The sequence below is a fragment of the Ranitomeya variabilis genome, chromosome 5 (genome assembly GCF_051348905.1).
Source record: "Ranitomeya variabilis isolate aRanVar5 chromosome 5, aRanVar5.hap1, whole genome shotgun sequence".
Lineage (NCBI taxonomy): Eukaryota > Metazoa > Chordata > Amphibia > Anura > Dendrobatidae > Ranitomeya > Ranitomeya variabilis.
Window position 1 is genome coordinate 127,768,357 of NC_135236.1, and position 21,519 is coordinate 127,789,875.

The 21,519-nt window shown below is 44.3% G+C and overlaps 2 protein-coding genes and 6 non-coding genes across 10 annotated transcripts in view; 7 read left to right on the plus strand and 1 right to left on the minus strand.

Moving 5' to 3' along the window:
* Window positions 1–9,342, minus strand: part of ZWILCH (zwilch kinetochore protein) — a 132,317-nt gene extending 122,975 nt beyond the window's left edge. Inside the window, exon 1 of one of the 3 annotated variants that reach the window (XM_077263259.1) lies at window positions 9,129–9,342. In XM_077263259.1, coding sequence (XP_077119374.1) covers window positions 9,129–9,181 — 53 coding nt within the window. In that variant the 5' untranslated portion in view covers window positions 9,182–9,342. Of the gene's footprint in view, window positions 1–9,112 lie in introns of all 3 variants that reach the window. The other 2 variants (XM_077263261.1, XM_077263260.1) reach the window with 2 other exon arrangements.
* Window positions 9,343–9,481: 139 nt separating this feature from the next.
* On the plus strand, window positions 9,482–21,024 carry RPL4 (ribosomal protein L4). Its single transcript, XM_077263263.1, has 10 exons — window positions 9,482–9,706; window positions 10,580–10,751; window positions 11,240–11,346; window positions 11,580–11,718; window positions 12,551–12,675; window positions 19,514–19,643; window positions 19,819–19,975; window positions 20,217–20,300; window positions 20,522–20,642; window positions 20,767–21,024. The coding sequence occupies exons 1-10, from the start codon at window positions 9,704–9,706 to the stop codon at window positions 20,959–20,961; spliced, it is 1,233 nt and encodes a 410-aa protein (XP_077119378.1). The 5' UTR covers window positions 9,482–9,703; the 3' UTR covers window positions 20,962–21,024.
* Window positions 10,408–10,506, plus strand: LOC143777269 (small nucleolar RNA SNORD16). Its single transcript, XR_013216064.1, has one exon. It is a non-coding gene; the product is annotated as a small nucleolar RNA SNORD16 (small nucleolar RNA).
* On the plus strand, window positions 11,099–11,169 carry LOC143777260 (small nucleolar RNA SNORD18). Its single transcript, XR_013216056.1, has one exon. It is a non-coding gene; the product is annotated as a small nucleolar RNA SNORD18 (small nucleolar RNA).
* LOC143777267 (small nucleolar RNA SNORD16) lies at window positions 11,406–11,506 on the plus strand. The gene has a single exon (XR_013216063.1). It is a non-coding gene; the product is annotated as a small nucleolar RNA SNORD16 (small nucleolar RNA).
* On the plus strand, window positions 19,672–19,741 carry LOC143777263 (small nucleolar RNA SNORD18). The gene has a single exon (XR_013216059.1). It is a non-coding gene; the product is annotated as a small nucleolar RNA SNORD18 (small nucleolar RNA).
* On the plus strand, window positions 20,076–20,145 carry LOC143777261 (small nucleolar RNA SNORD18). The gene has a single exon (XR_013216057.1). It is a non-coding gene; the product is annotated as a small nucleolar RNA SNORD18 (small nucleolar RNA).
* LOC143777262 (small nucleolar RNA SNORD18) lies at window positions 20,379–20,450 on the plus strand. The gene has a single exon (XR_013216058.1). It is a non-coding gene; the product is annotated as a small nucleolar RNA SNORD18 (small nucleolar RNA).
* Window positions 21,025–21,519: the final 495 nt, after the last annotated feature.

The following is a 21,519-nucleotide window of genomic DNA, read 5'->3' on the forward strand; positions in this document are numbered from 1 at the left end:
CTTGCAAAATGCTAAAAAAAAAAAAAAACGCAAAAAAAAAATATGCAGATTTCTTGCAGAAAATTTCCGGTTTTCTTCAGGAAATTTCTGCAAGAAATCCTGACGTGTGCACATACCCTAAATGTAATCCAAAACCCTAACTTTAGCCCCAACCCTAACCCTAACTGTAGCCCTAACCCTAGCGGGAAAATGTAAATAAATACATTTTTTTTAATTTTTCTAAACTAACGGGGTGATGAAAGGGGGGGGGGGGGGGGGGGGGGTTTGATTTACTATTTATAGCGGGTTTTCTGGCGGATTTTTATGATTGGCAGCCGTCACACACTAAAAGACGCTTTTTATTGCAAAAAATGTTTTTTTGTGTTACCACATTTTGAGTTCTATAATTTTTCCATATTTTGGTCCACAGAGTCATGTGAGGTCTTGTTTTTTGCGGGACAAGTTGACGTTTTTATTGGTAACATTTTCGGGCACGTGACATTTTTTGATCGCTTTTTATTCCGATTTTTGTGAGGCAGAATGACCAAAAACCAGCTATTCATGAATTTCTTTTGGGGGGGCGCTTATACCGTTCCGCGTTTGGTAAAATAGATAAGTGTTATTCTTCGGGTCAGTACGATTACAGCGATACCTCATTTATATCATTTTTTTAATGTTTTGGCGCTTTTATACGATAAAAATTATTTTATAGAAAAAATAATTATTTTTGCATCGCTTTATTCTGAGGACTATAACTTTATTTTTTCGCTGATGATGCTGTATGGCAGCTCGTTTTTTGCGGGACAAGATGACATTTTCAGCAGTACAATTGTTATTTATATCCATCTTTTTGATCGCATGTTATTCCACTTTTTGTTCGGCGGTATGATAATAAAGCGTTTTTTGCCTCTTTTTTTACGGTGTTCACTGAAGGGGTTAACTAGTGGGACAGTTTTATAGGTCGGGTCGTTACGGACGCGGCGATACTAAATATGTGTACTTTTATTGTTTTTTTATTTTTATTTAGCTAAAGGAATGTATTTATTGGAACAATATTTTTTTTTGTTATTATTTATTTAGGATTTTTTTTTTTTTTTTTTTACATTTTTACTTTGCCCCAGGGGGGGACTTCACAGTAAAGTGACAGATCGCCGATCTGACACTTTGCTGTGCACTGTGTCAGATCGGCGATCACACAGCACAGCAGGGAGGCTTCCCGGCGCCTGCTCTGAGCAGGCACTGTGAAGCCACCTCCCTGCAGGACCCGGATGCAGCCCCGCAGCCATTTTGGATCCGGGGCTTGCAGGGAGGAGACGCTCGGTACAAGGTGAGCACATCGCCTTGTACCGATCGTCTCAGGGAAGCACACAGGGAGCCCCCTCCCTGCGCGATGCTTCCCTGTACCGCCGGAACACTGCGATCATGTTTGATCGCAGTGTGCCGGGGGTTAATGTGCCGGGGGCGGTCCGTGACCGCTCCTGGCCCATAGTGCCGGATGTCAGCTGCGATACCGTCAGCTGACACCCGGCCGCGCTCCCCCCGTGAGTGCGGCCGGTCGCGCTGGACGTACTATTCCATCCTTGGGAAGTAGGGCCCACCCCACATGGACGGAATAGTACGTCCAATGACAGAAAGGGGTTCAAAAAAATGTATTAATATTTCATAATTGAACTTTCATATGAATTTTATAAATGTTACTCAAATATATATGTTCTATCAAACTATGAACAACAGTGATAAGCAGTTCTGCTGGAGATAGAGACATTTCTTAGGGTACCGTCTCACAGTGGCACTTTGGTCGCTACGACGGCACGATCCGTGACGTTCCAGCGATATAGTTACGATATCGCTGTGTCTGACACGCTACTGCGATCAGGGACCCCGCTGAGAATCGTACGTCGTAGCAGATCGTTTGAAACTTTCTTTCGTCGCTGGATCACCCGCTGTCATCGCTGGATCGGCGTGTGTGACGCCGATCCAGCGATGTGTTCGCTTGTAACCAGGGTAAACATAGGGTTACTAAGCGCAGGGCTGCGCTTAGTAACCCGATATTTACCCTGGTTACCATTGTAAATGTAAAAAAAAAACAAAAACACTACATACTCACATTCCGGTGTCTGTCACGTCCCTCGCCGTCAGCTTCCCGCACTGACTGAGTGCCGGCCGTAAAGTAAAAGCAGAGCACAGCGGTGACGTCACCGCTGTGCTGTGCTTTACAGCCGGCACTGACACAGTCAGTGAGGGAAGCTGACGGCGAGGTACGTGACAGACACTGGAATGTGAGTATGTAGTGTTTTTGGTTTTTTTTACATTTACAATGGTAACCAGGGTAAACATCGGGTTACTAAGCGCGTCCCTGCGCTTAGTAACCCGATGTTTACCCTGGTTATCCGGGGACTTCGGCATCGTTGGTCGCTGGAGAGCTGTCTGTGTGACAGCTCTCCAGCGACCACACAACGACTTACCAACGATCACGGCCAGGTCGTATCGCTGGTCGTGATCGTTGGTAAATCATTTAGTGTAACGGTACCCTTACTTCTTGTGTGTCACTGTTCTCCACTGCCCTTGCCTAATCTTATACTTGGTTAACCTCATGGTGCCCCAACCCCCCCTACTTATAATGTATGAAACTGAAAGTGAAAATGTGTTGCAAATTCTTACTAGTAAAGCTCCTCCTCTAGACTAGATGTTTACTAGGTGTGCGTCTTCCAAGCATCTCACAGCTGCTACTCAGAAGAGGAAGACTGTAAGAAGTATTATCCTTTCAACAAACTTTGCATCAGTTAACTAAGTACATGAGGAATAACAGTATTACTGACCACTATATCAGTTGTACGGCCTGGCAATAATTTTGTACAATTGTTTTTAGGAAAAACAATTGTCATTTGGATTGTGAATGCAGAATTAAAAACCTGAGAATGTCAAAGAAGGGTCACATTAAATCAGCTGTATTTGAACATTTCACCATCACTCAAGATAGAAAACATTATGTCTGTCAGTGTATGACAAATGATCCAGACGAAAACAAATGCTGTGAAGCCAAGATCAGTGCATATTCAGGCAAAGATAAAAATGCTCCTACCAGAGCTTCTAATCAAAAGAGACATTTACAGCGCTTTCATCCAGAAGTACTGAAAGCAGTGGATGAGAAAGACTGCATCCAAACCAATGAACCAGTGCCCAGCTCTTCCAGCCAAACAAAGGAGCAGAGAACTTTGCAGCCATCAGTTGCAAGATATTTTGTCAGTGACAAAGTTACTGTGACAACGACAGTAGATACATTTAAAAAACAGATCATAGAGCTTGTTGTAAAGGATAGTGTGCCTATTTCATTATTTTCACGACCAGCCTTTATGTGTTTGAATGGGGAAATGGCCCGCAAGCTTGGTGTTTCTCTGGAGAGAGAGAGTATTAGAAAATTAGTAATCGAAGAAGCTTTTAAACAAAAGGAAGAACTTAAAAAAACTCTCAAGGGACGCTTTCTGTTTCTTAAAATGGATGCCTGCACACGTCAGAGTGAACTATTTTGCCATCAATGTCCGATTTGTTTGTGACAAAAATGAAATAGTTACCAAGACATTGGTAGTAAAAGACACCAAAGCTCATCACACCAGTGAGTTTCTCCAGGTCTTGGTGGAAAAGGTTCTGCAAGACTATGAACTTAAAAAAGAGCAAGTTCTTTCTGTCGTAACTGACAATGCTTCAAATATGATAAGTACTATTAAGCTAATGAATCAGAGTAATGATGGTAACCAGCAGCTAGAAGAACATTCTGGGTCCACAGACACAGAAATGTTTGAAATAGAGGAACACAGTATTGTAACTGAGGAGCAAACTGAAGTTGCTTCAGATGAACAGCAACATGATAGTTTAGATGATCTTGTTGAAACTGTCAATACGTTCTTTCATTCATCACATGCGCTGTGTTGTGCATACGCTACAGCTGGCTATAAGAGACAGTCTGCAAGAAGGACATGCTGCTGCACTGATTGGCAAGGTGAGAAAATTGGCTACTGTTGCCAGAACCCCTAAAGTTGACTCAATTTTGAAGAGACGTGCTGGAAAAGGGGCAATTATTGATCAAGCCACACGATGGGGCAGTACTTACTTAATGATTCAGCGCTTGGTTGAACTGAAAACCTTTCTTGTAGACATGGCTAACCCTCAACTGACGCTAAATGAAAGTCAGTGGAATCAGGTGACTGAGCTGGAAAAATTGCTAGAGCACCCATTTACAGTGACTAAAAAATTACAAGTATAGGACTTAACTCCAGGTATTTTCTTAAAGGAGTGGAAGAACCTGATGTTTCGCCTGTCCCAAAGAGGAGGGTTAATTGCAAGTGGCATTGCTACATCAATGAAACGGAGAGAGGAGCTACTATTACAAAATAACATTCTTTTGGCAGCTGTGTATGTAGACCCAATGCATCGGATTCTTCTAGATGATCAACAGCTAAGTAAAGGAAAAGAAGCTCTGTTTGAAATAGCAGTAAGGATGAACGGGTTGCAGAACAGTCAGGAGGAACAAGAAGAATTTGGTCATCCTGCCACATCTTCACCCTCATCAACTGATGAAGAATTTAATTTCGAAAAATATTTGGATCACAAGGACCGTGCAAAGCGTTCCCACATAGAAGAGTCATCCCCATCAAAGAACACAGCCAGTACCTTTCAGCAGAATTTTTCATGTGCACTAAAAGAAATTGAGAAATTTGACCGTTCATCAAAAATAACAGTGCAACAAGCGATTCCTCTGTATCCTGACATTGTCAGAGATGTTGCCCGAGTGGTTACTGCTTTGCCACCAACCCAAGTTAGTGTAGAGAGGTTGTTCTCTGCTCTCAAAATAATTAGATCAGATTTGAGGGCATCCATGAAGGAGGATCTGACAGAGGCAATACTTTTTCTGAGGACAAATTTATAGATTTCTTCTTATTAACTGCATAACAGTGTTTATTGCATAATTACTTACAAGAGTTTAGAAAAGTTTATGAAAGTTATTTGCTATATTCTAATTGTATTCTAATAAATATAGTTTTTGCTCTAAGTGGTCTGATTACTTATATGATGGTGAGAAACTGAATAAGCACGATGTTAATATCTTACAACAGTAAATTTATTGTTACGAATTGGCCATTTATGAAGGAGTCGGAGCCGGAGTCGGAGCCAGAGTCGGAGTCTGATAAAATCCAGGAGTCTGAGTCGGAGTCGCAACTGTGGCTTACCGACTCCACAGCCCTAATTATCATCACTGTCCCCATTGTGGCTCCCAATCAAAATTCCCTATCAGTATGTCTTTGTAGTGTGGGAGGAAACCGGAGAATCCGGAGGAAACTCTCACAAACACAAACTACTTGCAGATGTTGTCCTTGGTGGGATTTGAACCCAGTGCTGCAAAGTAACAATGCTAACCACTGAGTAGAGTTGAGCGAATATGTTCAGAATCGGTCACCAAACGTGAATTTCCCATATTGGTACCCTATCCACGTCGAATTTATGGTTGATGATCAGTTCCGAACATGATCATTTCTACGCCCATTGACTCCAATGATATTTGGTGAATATTGCAAAAATAATATTTCGGCGCCGATCAGAATCGGAAGTGAATTTAAAAAAATTTGCTCAACTGAGCCACCGTGCTCCCCTGGATAAGCATCTGCCTGTACTTCTCAGCATCGAGGACACCATTACTCTTGATCAAATCCCCAACAGATGCTCATCATATAGCTACTTATATAATACAGGTACAGTACATATCCACATTACAGAGTTACAGTATATAGATTATTTTAAAGGGAATCTGTCACCACATGTAACCTACGGTATTTAAAATATTAATATCGGCATACAGGTTATAGACAGCTGAAAAAGTCCTGCCTGTGTGTCTCACAGATAAGGCTTTGTGATTGAAAAACAAAAATCATCTGTTGTTGCTTTAACGTAAATCACCTCTTCCAGGCTATGGGGAGGACGGTGCAGGGAAGATAACTCTGCCTCCAGAGCTTGTTATAAATATAAGAGGGAGTTGTGTAATGGCCGCTCTCTACTTTCCTGATTATACCTGGCACATCTGCAGGTTCCTCTCAGCTTCCATCTCACAGGCGGACAGGGCTGTAATACAGCAGTGCTCAGAGAGAAGCAGAAAAGTTGTTTGCAAAAAGAGTTTCATGTCTCCTGTTCTGTGTTACATATCACACTGGTAACTGCTCCTTAAATGGATAACAAGCTCTGGAGGCAGAGTCATCTTCCTGGCAGCGTCCTCCACAGAGCCTGGAAGAGGTCACATATATAAGGTGATAAAAGGTGATTTATCCTCAACACCACTGATATGAGGCACACAGGGATGACTTCTCTGCAGTATATAACCTGTATGCCCATATTAACATTTACATAGGTGATTTGTGGTGACAGTTTCCCCTTAAAGGGAACCTGTCACCCCGTTTTTTCAGTATGAGATAAAAATACCATTAAATAGGGCCTGAGCTGTGCTGGACAATAGTGTATTTTGTGTACCCTGATTCCCCACCTATGCTGCCAAAATACCTTATCAAAGACGCCGTTTTCGCCTGTCAATCAAGGTGGTCTGGTCAAATGTGCGTGGTGAAATCGCTTCTTCTCCCCAGATCTTGCTTATCTTTCCGTTGGTGGCGTAGTGGTTTGCGCATGCCCAACTGCAGAATCCACTGAGATGCGAACTCGGCTTCAGGAAAATGGCCGCCGTGATTTCCATCTGCGCACACGCGGCATCCCGCGGCCATTTTCCTGAAGCCCCGAGCAGCAGAGCGCTCCATCTGCACACGCGCGGCCTCAGGAAGATGGCCACCGCCAGCGATAAAGCAGTGAATAGCGCAGATCGTGCTCTTTTTCTTCAGCTGTGCAGTGCCTTTCTTCAGCTCAGGCCCTATTTAATGGTATTTTTATCTCATACTGTAAAAACGGGGTGACAGGTTCCCTTTAATTACCATTGTTTATACGGCACCAACATATTCTGTGAGTGAGTTCATGTATTACATCAGCATATACTGAAAACCGTGCACTGGTTAGGCTAGTTTCACACATCCGTCCAGCGCTGTAATGCATAATCTGGCAGCAGGACGGATTGCTGGATCCGGCACAATTACTGTAATAACTAATTGCGCCGGGTCAGCTTTTCTTCCAGATCCGGAATAAAGATATAATGTAAAAAAATAATAAACAAAAAATTGTGATATTCTCACCTTCTGGTGTCCCCCGCAGCCATCCTGCTCTTCGCGAGACCGCACGTCATCTGGGGTCATTGCCGCGATGCATTACTGGGACCAGAAGCATCACGAAGAGCAGGAAGGCTGTGGGGCACGCCGGAAGGTGAGAATATCACGATTTTTTATTTTTGTTTATTTTTTGCATTATATCTTTTTACTATTGATGCTGCATAGGGAGAGAGAACAGGGCATGCGCAGTTTGGAGGCCGGACTCAGGCACAGGATGTCGTCAGGTGGCGCATGCTGCTCCCATAGGCGTCCATTGCCAAAAAAGCCGGACGGCGCCATCAGGTTTTTCGCTGTAACAAAGAAAGTTCGTCTGGATGCTTTCTCCGGCCGCCGGACCCAGCAAAAAACGGATGAAACGTTGGGACATCAGGCACAATCTGGTGCTAATACAACTCTGGAAAAAAAAACATCTGTTTTTTTGAAAATTCGCTGGATTGTGCCTGATGCAAAAAACCTGATGTGTGAAAGTAGCCTTACTGCCGATGTCACCGAGGCTTCGGTGGGTGGGAAACCTCCAGTAATGACCCCACAATTCACACCACTCATCATCCCGTAGGCGCAGACACAGCACCTAACATCACGCCATGTGTAAACCACATACATCACTCCCGCAGAACTACAAGTCTCAGCACACAACTAACAAAGTCCAGGATATTGAATTACTATTATAGCAGGATTGCACGACAGTATTAGCAGAGGTAAAAAACTACACCCATCCACCCTAGAGGACTGCAAGTCCCAGCAAAACAAACTTCTACACTGATCAGGTGATGACCTACAGATCCCAGCAACACAAGCAGTGTGACAGCCCTTAAAGGGAAGGTACCGCATTTGTAGATTATTAATAAATCACTGTAATGTAGCATAACATGCTGCTATAACCAAGTTTTAAATGCATGTGAAACAGATTTCTTGTGTTATATGAGTTTAAAGAAGGAACTGGGGGCTGACATCTTGGTTTTGCAGCAGTAGCAGGGCACTAAGTGTCATTTTACAGCACCCCATGGACATAGGAGCTAATAGACCAGCGAGGACCCTATCTTTAACATTGGAGAGGCGTTAGCATTGAGCTGGGCACGCCTCTGTGGGCTGCACAACTCACTGCTGTAGGTGTGACTAGCAGCCATTTTACTATAGCCCAGTGCTCTCTGCCCAGCTCCACTTACTCTCTATCACAGGAGCTCCATTCACTCCATTAAGCTGCATTCCCAGCCTGCAGAGAGGTGACACCTGACACCTCTCTCTGCCATACAATGTATCTCTCCCCTCCCTCCACAATGCCTGGCCATTCACTGCAGACCTGGAGCTCCTTCTTATCTTACTGAGGGATGAGTCACAGACAGCTCTGCACAGACAATGCTGCTCCATACATAAACACCACATAAACTAACTGTGCTTCTGATGCACTAACTGCTGGTGATAGCAGATCACAGGGCAGTCACACACAAAATGGCGCTGCCCTGTGATGCTGCTCTTCATTCTGCCCCAGGGATATTAGACCACCCAAAAGGGGAGGGAAATGCTGATGTCAACAGTTACTGCCCCAATTTTCCAGCTAACAGTAAAGCTGGTAAGTCTCACTATAGCTGCTTGAGGTCTAAAACGGAAAATGCTCCCCCTAGTGGTCAATATATATATTTGTAAGAAAGTACATAATATTTTTCATATAGAAATGTTTGCAAGCAGTGCAAACATTGCATTAATACACTTTATTTACTATTTTAAGCTTAATTTCACAAAAAAACAAACTACAAGAAAACTGGTGGCACCTTCCCTTTAACATGCGTCTGCGTAGGACTATAAGCCCCAAACTGGACATGACAGGCTAGAGCGTGCAACTGTCCCACCACAAGCCCCAGCAGCGTCGCGCCCCCTCCCCGTACGTGTGCTGTCCAGGACCTGGTGAGCGCCGCGCGCAGCTCCTCCGCCGCCTGGTGTCTCTGCTGCCACATTCTCCTCCTGTCCTAAAACCAAAGTGCGCGGGCAGCCGCCGTCACCGAGGTCACCGCCCCGGAAGTATAACCGGCAGCAGCCAGGCGAAAACCGCTAATACGGCGCAAAACCCCCTTCCACGCGTCCAATATCCCCTGCACACACAGTAACCGCATCCCGTGCAGCGCAATGTCTGATTTATTCCATCCTTATAAGACCCACAATACACGTCACTGCGCTGTCGTCATCACATTTGTGTTCTTCCGCGACGTAAAAAAGTCCCCCGTACAAATGACCGTAGTTTCACCATTGTTCACACTCAATCGCCAAAGCCTGAGTTCTATCACGATATTGGGCGGTGTACGATATTTGTCGTGGCATAATGTTCCTTTCTGGTTGTATTTTATGACATTTGTTCGGATGGAATCAGGTTCCGTCGCCACTCCTCTTCCCGGCGGGGGGATATAGCTACGCTGTGCGGTATCTCCTCCCTTTTCTGTCTGTGGCCGCCATCGAGCAGCAGCCCGGAGCCGGCGGTCAGCATGGTGAGACTGTGTGCGGGCGCTGTTCTTGTGCCGGGCACCCTGGAAATGTGGGCACGAGTGGCGGGCGGTGTGAGGGGTGTCCCCGGGGTGTGGGGGGCTGCCTGCATGTGCTAGGCCGGAGCCACGTTACCGCCGCGCGTGGGGGAGGCCGGGATCGGCAGTGAGGCGGCGGGCAGTGTACACGTGCTGCAGTGCGCACATTCTGGGACGTGACACGGAGCTGAGCACGCGGCTCCCGGTATGATTAGATGTAACGGGGAGAGCAGCATTATTACAGGGGCTTCCAGAAGGGGAAATAACAGAATGTATCCCCAGTGCATCCATCCATCCACATGATCGCTGCAGCCGGTCACTCCCCGCAGGGGGATCCCAGGGATTAGCCTGTTTTCCCCCACTTATTTTATAGCTTTGTTGCCTAATCCCCCTTTAAATAGTAATTCTTTCGATACTAAATAAATAGGGTGAAAACAATTACTTTGCACTTGTTAGAGTCCTGTGCCCCGGAACTTGGCAGTGCTTAGCTTTACTTTCTGCCTGTTTACTGGTTGATCGTGTGCAGTGTTTCCGAGCTCCTTTCCATAGAGCTTGTGAGCGCCTGATCCTGTCTTATCTTCCATTTCTCCCCGACATGGCAGCCTTGTCCTCCATAAGACTTACCAGGAGATGATCCATTTGTAAAACTTATTGGTGTCCGTCCTTTATGCAATGATGGTGTAATTTGCGTCTTACCTGGCATCCGGCGACAGTTGCCTGCTGTCAGTAAGCTGGTACCACGGACTGACGACATCGGAGTCTGAGCATGAAGCTATCTGTCCCGTGTTTCAGTAGATGTGGGGTATTGTGACCTGAACTCTATTCTGCTCCCCCATCTAGGCCTGCACTCGTCCTTTGATATCGGTGTACTCCGAAAAAGGAGAAGTATCTGGCAAAAATGTGACTATGCCCGCTGTGTTCAAGGCTCCTATACGCCCAGATATTGTCAACTTTGTCCACACCAACCTGCGCAAGAACAGCAGACAGCCATATGCAGTCAGTGAACATGCCGGTATGTATGTGAATTAGTAGAGGGGGTAATGTAAGTGGCTGATGGTCCATGTACATACCCAAGACAAAGGCGGTGATGTTTCCCACTGCTGAGGTACATGGGGCTAGCCCCCCGTACATGATCACAAGAGGCATAGACTTTGAGTGAAAGCCGTCTCCTAAGGCCTCATTCAGATGGGTTTATTCAATGGTCTTGTGTTCTTGGTGTAAATTATGAACTTTCGGTGGGGGATCAGTAAAACTCCAAAAATCTGACTGTAACATGTGGAATACAGCGGCCGTACACCTGCCTGAGTGAGGCCTGCCAGTACCGGTCTGTGATGGGTAATTGGGTTGCCTTAGATCCTGTCATCATGATGAGATCCACTTCATTGGTCCGTGTTTCTGAAACTAATGATAATTGTGGAAGTTCTGATGTGTACCGGGAGACTATCAAGAAGCTAATGTCTTGTGAAATTACCAATATTAACTCCGTTTTTGTGTTTCCAGGTCACCAGACCAGTGCTGAATCATGGGGAACAGGTAGGGCCGTCGCCCGTATTCCCCGTGTCCGTGGTGGTGGAACGCACCGCTCCGGTCAGGGAGCATTTGGAAACGTATCCTTTAGCTTTTGGCGTCGCTAATGACTTGTAACTTTCGCTAATGACTTGTAACTTGCAATGATGTCGTAATTTGCGTCTTACTCCACGTTCTGCGACAGTTGCCTGCTGTCATAAAGCAGATGTGGATGACTGACGACAACCTCACTTCTGAGCGAGAATGTTTGACAGGATTCTGAACTCTTAGATCTTACAAGTTACAAAGTTTTTCCCTTAATGCGTGCTTATAGATGTGCCGTGGAGGGCGTATGTTTGCCCCTACCAAGACCTGGAGGCGCTGGCATCGTAGAGTTAATGTAACTCAGAAGAGATACGCAGTGTGCTCTGCACTGGCCGCTTCAGCCCTCCCTGCACTTGTCATGTCTAAAGGTTAGTAAGCTGGATAGTTATTGTAGTGATTTTCTCCATTATAGACCACTGGTGCTCTGTGATTACCCATCCTGTGCCAGTGCATGGCATATAATCATCCAGGATAGGGAGCGAACACTGTACACGCCGATCTTCCATCGCCAGTCTTATAAATGCTACTTTCTCCAGCAGCATTGCATATACAACCAGGTAACAAAAATCTCCTTATTGATTGTGAACTAGCAGCAAAACCCTTCTATATAACCTGATGCAACAAATCAGCCAAGACTGAAGACCTACAGTAGTACTTGCAATTGTTAAGGCAATAGGTCGCTAGGTTTTTTTCCCATATCGTTTGTCACAACCTCTAGACTTCTCTAGCAATGTTTCCACAACCCTTTTGATGTCAACCTACGTCAAACGCCTTTTCTAAAGCTTTTGCTGTATGCTACTAGGCATGGTCCAGTAGATGCTGTTGTCGAGAGATGGTTTTTCCCTCAACGGGCAAGAGCCAGTCTTTCCTAGCCGGTTTAGATCACAACTGTACAATTGTGAGATTGTAAGCGCTGTGTAGATGGCGTAATAAGTGTCACCCACATTTAAGGGGATTACAGAAATAAGGAGGTAAAGTTGCCGCAAATGCCTTAGCATGTCTTAAACATTGTGCACATCTTCAAAAAGTGCTAAGGTATTCCTGGTAACTAGGTTTATATAGAGTCCTTTACAGTCCTCTGTAAATACTATATATAGTTTCTAAAAAAAAAAAAATAGCTAAAATATTCTGCACCCCTTTTCTTCATGGCTCAGTTTACTGTATTACACTGGATTTTGACCTCACACGTTTTCTATTTAGGCCACCGTATTGAGGAAGTCCCAGAGGTCCCACTGGTTGTAGAAGATAAAGTTGAAAACTACAAGAAAACAAAGGAGGCAGTCCTGCTGCTGAAGAAACTGAAAGCCTGGAATGACATCAAGAAGGTGAGGGACTTTAACCCCTTCCCGACCTTTGACGCAGCGCATGCGTCATGAAAACCAGTGCCAATCCGACCTGTGACGCAGCATATGCGTCATGGTCGGATTGAGTCCCTGCAGGCCGGGTGAAAGGGTTAACTCCAATTTCACCCGACATGCAGGGACAGGGGGAGTGGTGCTACAGCCCGTGGGGGGTGGCTTCGCGCCCCCCCCCCCCCCCCCCCCCCCGTGGCTACGATCGCTCTGATTGGCTGTTTCACTTTCAACAGCCAATCAGAGCAATCTGTAATATTTCACCTATGAAAATTGGTGAAATATTACAGTCCAGCCATGGCCGATGCTGCAATAGCATCGGCCATGGCTGGAGACCCCGATCTGACCCCCCCCCACCCCCCCGCCCCACCGACTGACAGCGGCGATCTGCAGCCGCCATCAGTGTTCCCTACCCCTCCGTCCTGTCCTAAGCGCCTTCCTCTCCCCTCCGACCCTCCCCCGTCCCCCCCATACTTACCTAGTCCCGGTGTCCTCGGTCTTCTCGCATGGGCGCTGCCATCTTGGAAAATGGCGAGCGCACTGCGCCCGCCGAATCGGCCGGTAGATTCGTTCCCTGTACATTTTGATCGTTGTGATAGAACTTATCACAGCGATCAAAATAAAAAAAAAAAATAGTAAATAACCCCCCCCCCCTTTATCACCCCCATAGGTAGGGACAATAATAAAGTACAGAAAATATATTTATTTTTGTTTTTCCATTAGGGGTAGGGCTAGGGTTGCACTTTTTTGCTAGGGTTGCACTTTTTTGCTAGGGTTGCACTTTTTTGCTAGGGTTGCACTTTTTTGCTAGGGTTGCACTTTTTTGCTAGGGTTGCACTTTTTTGCTAGGGTTGCACTTTTTTGCTAGGGTTGCACTTGGGGCTAGAATTAGGGTATGTGCACACGGTGCGGATTTGGCTGCGGATCCGCAGCGGATTGGTCGCTGCGGATTCGTAGGAGAGTTTTCCATCATGTTTACACTACCACATAAACCTATGGAAAACCAAATCCGCTGTGCCCATGGCGCGGAAAATACAGCGCGGAAACGCTGCGTTGTATTTTCCGCAGTATGTCAATTTCTTGTGCGGATTCCGCAGCGTTTTACACCTGCTCCATAATAGGAATCCGCAGGTGAAATCCACACAAAAAACACTGGAAATCCGCGGTAAATCCGTAGGTAAAGCGCAGTGCGTTTTACCTGCAGATTTTTCAAAAACGGTGCCGAAAAATCCACACACAAATCCGCAACGTGGGCACATAGCCTTAGGGTTAGGGTTGGAATTAGTGTTAAGACTAGGGTTAGGGTTGGGATTAGGGTTAGGGGTGTGTTGGAGTAAAGGCCCCGTCTCACATAGCGAGATCGCTAGCGATATCGCTGCTGAGTCACAAGTTTTGTGACGCAACAGCGACCTCAGTAGCGATCTCGCTATGTGTGACACGTACCAGCGATCAGGCCCCTGCTGTGAGATCGCTGGTCGTGTCGGAATGGCCTGGACCTTTTTTTGGTCGCTGAGGTCCCGCTGACATCGCTGAATCGGTGTGTGTGACACCGATCCAGCGATGTCTTCACTGGTAACCAGGGTAAACATGGGGTTACTAAGCGCAGGGCCGCGCTTAGTAACCCGATGTTTACCCTGGTTACCAGCGTAAATGTAAAAAAAAAAAAAACACTACATACTCACCATCTGATGTCCGTCAGGTCCCTTGCCGTCTGCTTCCTGCTCTGACTGAGATCCGGCCGTACAGTGAGAGCGCAGCACAGCAGTGACGTCACCGCTGCGCTCTCGCTGTACGGCTGCTCAGTCAGAGCAGGAAGCAGACGGCAAGGGACCTGACGGACATCAGATGGCAAGTATGTACTGTTTGTTTTTTTTTACATTTACGCTGGTAACCAGGGTAAACATCGGGTTACTAAGCGCGGCCCTGCACTTGGTAACCCGATGTTTACCCTGGTTACCCGGGTGCTGCAGGGGGACTTCGGCATCGTTGAAGACAGTTTCAACGATGCCGAAGTCGTTCCCCTGATCGTTGGTCGCTGGAGAGCGGTCTGTGTGACAGCTCCCCAGCGACCACACAGCGACTTACCAACGATCACGGCCAGGTCGAAGCGCTGGTCGTGATCGTTGGTAAATCGCTATGTGAGACGGGGCCTTTAGAATTGAGGGGTTTCCACTGTTTAGGCACATCAGGGGGTCTCCAAAGGGACATGGCGCCACCATTGATTCCAGCCAATCTTGCGTTGAAAAAGTCAAATGGTGCTCTCTCCCTTCCGAGCCCGGACGTGTGTCCAAACAGTGGTTTACCCCCACATATGGGGTACCAGCGTACTCAGTAGAAACTGGACAACAACTTTTGGGGTCCAATTTCTCCTGTAACTCTAGGGAAAATAAAAAAAATTGTGGGCTAAAAAATTATTTTTGAGGAAACAAAAATGATTTTTATTATTTTCACGGCTCTGCATTATAAACTTCTGTGAAGCACTTGGGGGTTCAAAGTGCTCACCACACGTCTAGATAAGTTCCTTTGGGGGTCTAGTTTCCAAAATGGGGTCACTTGTAGGGGGTTTCTACTGTTTAGGCACATCAAGGGCTCTGCAAACGCAACGTCACGCCCGCAGAGCATTCCATCAAAGTCTGCATTTCAAAAAGTCACTACTTCACTTCCGAGCCCCGGAATGTGCCCAAACAGTGGTTTACCCCACATATGGGGTATCGGCCTACTCAGGAGAAACTGGACAACAACTCTTGGGGTCAAATTTCTCCTGTTACCCTTGGGAAAATTAAAAAATTCTGGGCTAAAAAAAACTATTTTTGAGGAAAGAAAACGTTTTTATTTTCACGGCTCTGCGTTATAAACTTCTGTGAAGCACTTGGGGGTTCAAAGTGCTCACCACACATCTAGATTAGTTCCTTGGGAGGTCTAGTTTCCAAAATGGGGTCACTTGTGGGGGAGCTCTAATGTGTAGGCACACAGGGGCTCTCCAAACGCGACATGGTGTCCGCTAATGATTGGAGCTAATTTTCCATTCAAAAAGTCAAATGGCGTGCCTTCCCTTCCGAGCCCTGCCGTGCGCCCAAACAGTGGTTTACCCCCACATATGGGGTATCAGCGTACTTAGGACAAACTGGACAACAACATTTGGGGTCCAATTTCTCCTGTTACCCTTGGGAAAATAAAAAATTCCGGGCCAAAAAATTATTTTTGAGGAAAGAAGAATTATTTTTTATTATAACGCAGAGCCGTGAAAAACTTCTGTGAAGCAACTGGGGGTTTAAATTGCTCACTATGCATCTAGATAAGTTCCTTGGGGGGGTCTAGTTTCCAAAATGGGGTCACTTGTGGGGCAGCTCCAATGTTTAGGCACACAGGGGCTCTCCAAACGCGACATGGTGTCCGCTAACGATGGAGATAATTTCCCATTCAAAAAGTCAAATTCTGCTCCTTCCCTTCCGAGCCTTACCATGTGCCCAAACAGTGGTTTACCCCCACATGTGAGGTATCGATGTACTCAGGAGAAATTGCCCAACAAATTTTAGGATCCATTTTATCCTGTTGCCTATGTGAAAATCAAAAAATTGAGACTAAGAATTTTTTTGTGGGGGAAAAAAAGTACTTTTTCATTTTTACGGATCAATTTGTGAAGCACCTGGGGGTTTAAAGTGCTCGCTATGCATCTAGAGAAGTTCCTTGGGGGGTCTAGTTTCCAAAATGGGGTCACTTGTGGGGGAGCGCCAATGTTTAGGCACACAGGGACTCTCCAAACGCGACATGGTGTCCGCTAAAGATTGGAGCCAATTTTTCATTCAAAAAGTCAAATGGCGCTCCTTCCCTTCCGAGCCCTGCCGTGCGCCCAAACAGTGGTTTACCCCCACATATGAAGTATCAGCGTACTCAGGACAAATTGGACAACAACTTTCGTGGTCCAGTTTCTCCTTTTACCCTTGGGAAACTAACAAAATTGTTGCTAAATATCATTTTTGTGACTAAAAAGTTAAATGTTCATTTTTTACTTCCATGTTGCTTCTGCTGCTGTGAAACACCTGAAGGGGTTAATAAACTTCTTGAATGTGGTTTTGAGCACCTTGAGGGGTGCAGTTTTTAGAATGGTGTCACATTTGGGAATTTTCAGCCATATAGAACCCTGAAACTGACTTCAAATGTGAAGTGGTCCTTAAAAAAAAAAAATGGTTTTGTAAATTTTGTTGTAAAAATGAGATCACTGGTCAAATTTTAACCCTTATCACATCCTAGCAAAAAAAAAAATTTGTTTCCAAAATTGTGCTGATGTAAAGTAGACATGTGGGAAATGTTATTTATTAACTATTTTGTGTCACATAACTCTTTGGTTTAACAGATTGAAAATGGCGAAATTTTCAAAATTTTCGCCAAGTTTCTGTTTTTTTCAAAAATAAACGCAGAAATTATCGACCTAAATTTACCACTAACATGAAGCCCAATATGTCACGAAAAAACAATCTCAGAATCGCTAGGATCCGTTGAAGCATTCCTGAGTTATTACCTCATAAAGGGACACTGGTCAGAATTGCAAAAAATGGCAAGGTCATTAAGGTCAAAATAGGCTGGGTCATGAAGGGGATAACATGATGGCTTAAATCCTTTTTCTTCCAGTTTTTGCTGCCTCCTAAAAAATTTTAATGGTAAACTGATGGCCTTACAGATCCTCAATTTGGTTATGAACCTGTTAACCCCTACTCAGAGAGTTCAAACTAGAGTGGAATATGTGCTTCCCATCACTTCTGCTAGATGTTATGTGAAGGGCTCCTGGTAAAGAACTAATGGCTGGCAGGAAAATCCTGAATGCTTGGTCCACTTATTTTAGGAACAGTCTTTACAAATAACTGCTTTCCTGGTCACAAAATTTTTACAAAAGTGTAGTAATTTTGTGGATATGTTTGTATTGATTTTTTTTTTTTTTTTCCTGCACCTGTATGTTTCTGCCCCTGAAAGATTCTAATAAAGCATATCCGCTGCCAAATGTTATGAAATGCATGCACAAGCAAAGTCTTTGATTTGATGAAGCTGGTGTAGTTACTGTGAAAATCTCATATAGGAATGACTATTATCTTGACATTGGAATGAGCTTTCTAGCTAGAGTTGTACTCCGAAAATATATACATGAATATTCGTCAAGGAAAAATTCACAATATTTTACATCCATTCTGACTTGGATTTCTAGTGTGACTACACGAACGTAATCAGGTCTAATGTATATAGCTTCCATTGTGAAATCTGATGGCAGATCCTTTAGACCTTGCGCACACTGCCATATACATAAACATCAGATCCAGAGTGCGAGAGCATGGAGCGGGATCAAGCTGTGCATGATCCATTCTGGGCAGATGTCGGCACCTTACCTGTATAGATCTGGTAAAACTCCTGAGCTCGTAACAGCAGCAATCTTCACTAGCTATATAGCGCTTACCGAATAAGCCGCATCGGGAACCCGGTTAACTGGAGCCCTCCCGATAATCAGCTGTTCCGTGCCGCAGCTGCATGTGTCGAGGCTGTGTGACAGTCACAACATACAGGCTCTCTCTATACATGTGTTGTGCCTGTCACGCAGCTGCGGCTTGGAACAGCTGATTATCGGGAGTGCTCCAGTTAGCCTGGATCCTGATGCAGCTTATTCGGTAAGCGCTATAGCTTGCCGAATAAGGAGTAAGCTGAAGATATTCACTCATCTCTAGCAGCACTTAGGACACCGCATATGTTACACCCACTCTCCTTTCCTCTGTTTTACAATAAACATAATTGGTATTGCCACATCCACACAAGTCCAGTCGATCAAAGTTTTAAATTATTTAAAACATACAAAAATATTTCATTACTGAAATATTTAAACTAAAGAAGTTTATAGCTGAATTAAACTCTCCTTTTGCTTCATAATGAACGCTGAAAATAATAAAACCTGAAACTGGTGTAACTGCAGGTTTGTTTGTTTTTCTCCCAACTGGAATCTTTTTCACATTTTCGGTACATGATAAGATACAATCATTACTACAATTAAAAACTACACCTCGTTCCTCAAAAACTTTAGTTAAAAAAAAAAAATAGTCTTATGCCCCTTGTGAAAATGCAAAAGTGTATAAATCGCCCTATCCCATAGAGGTTAAAGAAACTCACCAAGTGTTTTCTACCTTATCTGAGAGCAGCATAATGTAGTGTCAGAGACATTGTTTCCAGCAATGTCACTGGGCTTCTTGCTGTAGTTTTGATAATCTGATAAAATATTTGCTGAAAGGACTAGTAAACTAGCAACAATGCAGTCATTGATGTTCAATTGGTCTATCACACTCCTGACAGCTACACTGTTCATAGGCAGAAAGCTGGCCATAATGTGCATAGGGTTATACAGCTTGAGAGGACAAGCAGAGCGGCAGCAGATAAGTGTTTTTCTCGGGACTACAACAAGAAGCCTAGTAATTGGGGGAAGCACAGGAATCAGAATCTGTCTTCACATTATGCTTATGACACTATTTAATTAAGCTAATTAATTCTAGATAGTGTGCGTTGTACACAATTTATAATTTTTGTCGTCTAAGAAGAATGATACTGGGTAAAAGTGTTGTCTGGTCTAAAAAAAAAAAAAAAAAAAAAAAAACTGCAGTCACTGCACATAATTTAATTGCACCAGTGTGTGATTTGCACACTATGCAAGTGACATTTATGCAAACTAAAAACCCTTAGGAATCTTCCTATCCCTCTGTCAAACAAACCAATTTGATTTGGTCAAAACCAAAGTTTTATTGTTTTGCCATCTTCATCATTAACACAAAGCTCTTCCACTCAGGTCTATGCATCCCAACGTATTCGTGCTGGTAAAGGTAAAATGAGAAACCGCCGCCGTATCCAGCGCAGAGGACCTTGTGTCATCTACAATGAAGATAACGGCATTGTTAAAGCCTTCAGAAATATCCCAGGTACTGTAAACTCTTCGCTATGTCCGCTGAGGAATGATGATCTTCCACTTCATGGTCCGTGTTTCTGAAGCCTGTGATTTTAGGGAAGTTCTGACCCTGCTGGAAACCAACAAAAATGTTAAATGCACCCAGGTGGCTGTGTCCAAATGCAGTAATATATGTGTATACCTTTCAGGAATCACACTCCTTGGTGTCAACAAACTAAACCTTTTGAGGTTGGCTCCTGGAGGTCATGTTGGACGGTTCTGCATTTGGACAGAAAGTGCCTTCCGCAAACTGGATGATCTCTATGGCACCTGGCGCAAACCAGCTTCCCTGAAGGCAGATTACAAGTATGTGATGAACATTTTCTGTAGGCTTCATTTTTTTAAACTCTTATTGCCTCTTGCAAGATCGAGGTCTCTGATATTATACATGTTCGTATATCTTGCTGTTTTATGATGAGCGACACTTCTGGTCCGTGTTTCTGAAACTCCGTGATATTTGTGGAAGTTCTGAATACCAGCAAGCTGCCTTATGCGAAAGACCTCTCTAGAGCATTGCTATTTTTAATATGTAATTCTTTATCTGCAGCCTTCCTATGCACAAAATGACAAACACAGATCTCAGCCGTATCCTGAAGAGTCAAGAGATCCAGAAGGTTCTACGTCGTCCAATGTAAGGGAAAGGGATCTTTTTTTTTTCTTTTTTTTTTTTTTTGGCGAAGCACTTAATATTTTTATATTTAATATTTTTGTTGTATGATGATTTCCACTTCATTGGTCCGTGTTTCTGAAACTTAGTGACTTGAAAGGAAGCTCTGACTGCTCAAAAGTAGACAGGGCCTTATTGTCTGTATATAGAGGATATCACTGACCTTATATGTACTTCAATTACAGCAAGAGAGTGAAGCGCAGAGAACTCAAGAAGAACCCACTGAAGAACTTGAGAATTATGATGAGGCTCAATCCATATGCAAAGACTGCGAAACGCAACGCCATCCTGCGCCAGGCTGAGAATGTGAGTATTGGACTTTCTTGCCTATAATTTTCGCATGCTAGGCCCCAGTACCCTTTTTTTTTTATTATTTTTTTTTGCAAACCTATTTTAACAACTGTTACAATCTTTGCTGTTTGATTTTTAGTTTAAAAAAAGACAGGATAAGCGTAAAGCCGTATTAGCCAAGGCAGCTGCAACCAAGGAGGCGGCGGCAGCAGCAAAGGAAGTTCCAGCAGCCAAACCTGCAGCAGCCCCCAAGGCAACAAAAGCAGCAGCCCCCAAGGCAACAAAAGCAGCAGCAACCAAGGCCAGAAAAGCGGCAGCAGCAAAGAAATCTTAAAATCTGACTTGCTGAAGTTCAGCACTTTAGGTTCATTCTCAATAAATGCTGTTTAATATGAAATATTTGTGGTTTTCATTTTAAATATTTTTAAGGTGGTTTTTTTTTATTGAAATTATTGATGCCAAGCTGTATAATAGTACAAATTATCTAGTATCATTATTTTAGTCATTTTAAGAAGATGGGAGAGCATTACGCAATTGATGGTCCTTAGTATAAGATGGGTCAATAACATCAGACTCTAAATCAATAGTGTGAATTAGCTTAAAGAAATCCTATAGCAGTAAGCTCAATACACATCCCCCTCATACACAACACCCAATCCTAGTGGTCCCATTACCTATCCACTCCCTCCCTGATGTCACATCTTCTGCAGAGATCTCTGCTGGAGATACTATTGGGCAGTGTCTGATATTGCTGACCACCTTCCTCATATCTTATCAAATTTATAAGCACATCCCCTATTATCCTATTTAGAGGACTTTATATAGTGGAATATATTTGACTAATTGCAGCCAATGGAATATACAGGTGACTCCTGTGGATTTCCATTATATT